At 36.2% G+C, this 4,264-nt stretch overlaps 1 protein-coding gene across 1 annotated transcript; it reads right to left on the reverse strand.

Moving 5' to 3' along the window:
* Positions 1–1,703: 1,703 nt before the first annotated feature.
* On the reverse strand, positions 1,704–3,775 carry LOC125473754. The gene is made up of 3 exons (XM_048577031.1): positions 2,815–3,775; positions 2,260–2,474; positions 1,704–1,826 (listed from the first exon to the last, which is right to left on the reverse strand). The coding sequence occupies exons 1-3, from the start codon at positions 3,773–3,775 to the stop codon at positions 1,704–1,706; spliced, it is 1,299 nt and encodes a 432-aa protein (XP_048432988.1).
* Positions 3,776–4,264: the final 489 nt, after the last annotated feature.

Raw genomic sequence — 4,264 nt, forward strand, 5'->3', positions numbered from 1 at the left:
AAAACTTGGGGATCAAAACACAAAATTTTTTTCACTAGAAGGCTACTTGAAGACAGCGAAGGAATGCTTTGCCGGGGTTATTTGATGACGCAGGGGTGTGGCATGAAGACAAGAGGGGTATGGAAGCAGTGATTGTGGATTTGAAACTCTTTGACTCCCAAGGTGCGGTGGATGTGTAGGACATATTGAGGGTTGTGACTCCCAGAGTGTTGCAAAGATGAATCAAGAGCTTTTACGGTAGGTTTTGAATGAGGAATTAAAGATACGTTGTTTAAAATGCATCCGACTAAAGCTCCAAGACCTGACGGTATGTCATTGGGTTTCTATCAGAAGCATTGGAAGACTGTCAGCCAAGATATGTGTGATGGGGTAAGACATGTTCTTTCATCGAGTCATATGGTTAGGAAGATCAATTATACCCATGCCACTTTGATTCCAAAGAAAATTAATCCCACAAAAATGACTCAACTTCGGCCGATTAGTCTTTGTAACGTGATTTATAAGATTTGCTTCAAGGTTCTTACTAACAAATTGAAAGTCATTATTCCGGAAATTATTTCACCCTCGCAAAGTGCCTTTATACCGGGAAGGTTATTTTCCAATAATTGTATGGTAGCTTCGGAAATTGCACACTACATACATAGGAAGAATAATGGGTGGAACGAAGTAATGGCGCTGAAATTGGATATTAGTAAGGCCTATAATCGCATTGAATGGAGTTTCTTGGAGCAAATTATGAAAAAAAGGGTTTTGCAGATGAATGGATACATTGGATAATGATGTGTGTTTCAACGGTGTCTTATTCATTCAAACTGAATAGGGAGCCTTTGGGGCTAGTATATCCGAAGCGGGGAATTCGCCAAGGCGATCCATTGTCACTGTTCTTATTTGTTTTATGTGCAAAAGGCTTATCGACTTTATTTGATTTTTGGGAATCACAAAGCCGAATTCAAGGGGTTCATGTTTGTAAAGGGGCACCAAGTGTTCATCATTTACTATTTGCGGATGATAGTTTTATATTTGCCAGGAGTTTTATTCAGGAGTGTTCTATTCATGAAGATGGATGCCCAGTTATTAGTCGATTTGCCTAGGGATGGAGCCTGTGGAGTACCATGACCGATATCTCGGGCTACCAGTATTTATCAGTAGGTCCAAGCAGTGGCGGATCAAGGATTTTAACTTAGGTTGGCCCCAATATAAAAGCTCCAAAAAAAAAAAAAAAGAAACAAGACGAAAATATCATTGAAAAAATAAATGGCAAATTACAATTTTCATTCATAATCTTTGTGCTAAACAAGCTAGCAATACTAAATTTGTCCACGACGGGATCTCATACTTTGAAAACGTGTCATGATAGTTTCATTGTCAATACAAGAAAAAACATCTTTCTCAATGTAAACAACTAAGCTATCATTTAATCATTGATCCCCCATTCTGTTGCGGAGTGGACTCTTAATGATATTCATGGAGGAAAATGCTCTCTCCACTGCTGCAGTTGCAACAGGTAAAACCAAAACCAATTCAATAAGTAAATACACATATTGAAATACTTCATGCAACCTTTTTTCCACCATTTTCTTAGCAAGATCACTAATGCTCTGCAACTAAGAAAAGTCACTTCTCGAATGCATATAATGAATATAAATATCGAGTTGATATTCAAGTGCCAATAGGTCTTGCTTCGTAAAATCTTGAGGGTACAATTAAGCAAGGCGAAGTAGCTTTTCTTTGTCAAAAGCTGCAAAAGAATCATTTGGACTCAAACTAGCCAAACAAATGAGCAATTTGGTACTTGTTTCATTGAAGCGATCATTTAACTCTGTAAGCTGGGAATCAATGACAACAAAAAAGAGCTCCACTTTGTAATGATGACGGTTGGTCTCTTTATGGGTATTACGGTGCGATCTCCCATAAGCTACATATGTCTCATCCATGTTAATAACCTCAATATGATGTTGGACACAAAATGACAATAATTTGTCAACCAAAAGGTCAAACCCCTCATCATTCCTCATGTAGAGTAGTTGTTATTTACATGTGTTGACTAAAGCCATTGCATTCACAATCTCTTGATCATCCTTTTGTAATGCTTATGATAAATCATTTGTGATTCCCAATATAGATTTTATCAAAAATAGGAGAAACACAAACTCAAAAGATTGTATGTCTTTCAATAACCTATTTGCTTCGGCTCATCAATAATCATTTCAAGGACATTGACCATGAATGTGAACATAGTAATCAAACTAATCAAAGTACCATAATGTGAATTCCATCTTGTAGCTCTGGCACGTTTGAGACTAGTTCTTGATTTAAGCCTCGTCCCGTCATAAGAGAATCATTTTCAAGAGCTTTCATTAGTTCTTTTTGTTGCATCTCCCTAAGTGCATCACGACGCTTACATGAAGCTCCAATATTATTTACCACATTATTAGCCAATAGGAAAAATGTGTTAACATCAACATGATCCTTTGCTACAGCAACAAGAGCTAATTGGAGTTGATGAGCAAAACAATGAACGTAGAATGCACAAGGTTGATCATTCAAAATCTTTATCTTGAGTCCATTGAACTCACCTTTCATATTACTAGACCATCGTAACCTGGCCCTCGTAAATTGGAGAAGCTCAACTCATTGAAATGAATGAAGGCATTAATAGACTCCTTTACTATGTTTGAAGTGGTGTCGGGAACATGTTGAATTCCTACAAATCTTTCAATGACTTTCCCATTTTTGTCCTCATAACACAAAACCACCGCCATTTGCTCCTTTATAGAAACATCACGTGCCTCATTAACCAATAGAGAAAATAACCTAGCATTGAAACATCACGTGCCTCATCAACCAATAGAGAAAAGAACCTAGCATTCTTCATATCACTTATGATAGTTTGAATGGTTTCAATAGAACATGAATGAACAAGATCTTTTTGAATTGAATGAGCTATTAGCTTGAGACTTCCCGAAGCTTTATCTAACAATACGACCTGTATTTTCTCATTATGATCCGCAAGGAATTGCAAGAGCTCCAAATAGTTATCTCTATTGTTTGAAATGTCACTTTCATCATGACCATGAAATGAAAGACCTTGTCGCAACAAAAACTTAGTGCAATCAATTGATGCATTCAAGCAAGTGCGATAAGCCATACGAGCTTCTTCTGATTGTTTGACCACAACTGTTTCAATATGTGTCTTTTGATTCGTTAGATTACCAGCAGCTTCAACAGCTTTATTGTGAAAGCTACCAACCATTCCCACATGTTTTTCAAAATAAGCTCTTGCATGCTTCCAATTTTGAAAGCCTACCTCAGTAAAGACGTCACTGCCTGATTGTTCAAAGTTGACTTTGAATAGATAACAATAAAAGAAAAATGTAGCATATTTAGATATACTATATTCCAACCAATGAAATTCCTTCAACCAATTATCAACGAACCGTCGCTTTTTATTCGAATGCAAAGTGAATGGAAAATCATGATCTTTAGCTCTAAAAGGCCCCATCAATATATGTGCTCTTTGGACCTCATCTCGAATATCTGGAGGATAATCTTTCATTGGAATTCTCTTTCCCGGGTCTCTCTCAAGATTATCCAAATCAACTTTCAACTCATTTTGTTGTGGAGTGGAATTACCCTCAATTGGATTAGAACTACTTGGAATTGGAGGGGAACTGTTCGGAATAGGATTGGAACTATCCAAGTTTGGAGATGAACTATTTGGAATATGATTGTCCGAACTAATCGATGATGATTTTCGCTTGTAATATCTTTCCATACTTCTAATTTCTACACATATCAATTAATAAAAAAATCTATATCAATTGATGAAACTACAAAAATATTATATGAAAAATGAGAAATCAGATTCATTTATAAATTTATAATTAGGTTCGTGCCCGTGGGATTCTAACATTATGAATGCCAAAGACAAGCATGCCATAAATATACTGCCATCACTTCAAAGAAACATTAAAAGTTTCATTCCTCACCATTCACCACCAAACATTAAAAATAAAAATACTTCTTAAACAAAATATCTAACACCACAAATAAATTAATATCAGATAGTGGATGGTAAAATTATTTAAATATCTAACACCACAATATAATTTAATATCAGATAGTGGATGGCAAAATTATTTAATGGACAGAGTCAAAGAGAGTACAAACCTCTTCGACCAAGAAGAAGAGGACCAGCAGCCAGCCTCCAGACCAAAGCTTTACACGGAGAATAAATGCAAAGGGGTTACAGATTTTCACCAGA

Source organism: the organism of the source record quoted next, unplaced genomic scaffold (genome assembly GCF_019419815.1).
Source record: "Pyrus x bretschneideri cultivar Hongxiangsu unplaced genomic scaffold, Pyrus_bretschneideri_v1 Contig95, whole genome shotgun sequence".
NCBI classification, from domain to species: Eukaryota; Viridiplantae; Streptophyta; class Magnoliopsida; order Rosales; family Rosaceae; genus Pyrus; species Pyrus x bretschneideri.

Bases quoted from the DNA above. Each gene is read 5' to 3' on its own strand.
- LOC125473754 (XM_048577031.1), bottom strand. From the start codon at position 3,775: ATGGAAAGATATTACAAGCGAAAATCATCATCGATTAGTTCGGACAAT. The intron at 2,475-2,814 runs GTTATTTTCTCT...TTGTTGCTGTAG, and splicing joins ACGTGATGTTTCAATGCTAG to CAAAGGATCATGTTGATGTT. The intron at 1,827-2,259 runs GTACTTTGATTA...ATTGATTCCCAG, and splicing joins AAGATGGAATTCACATTATG to CTTACAGAGTTAAATGATCG.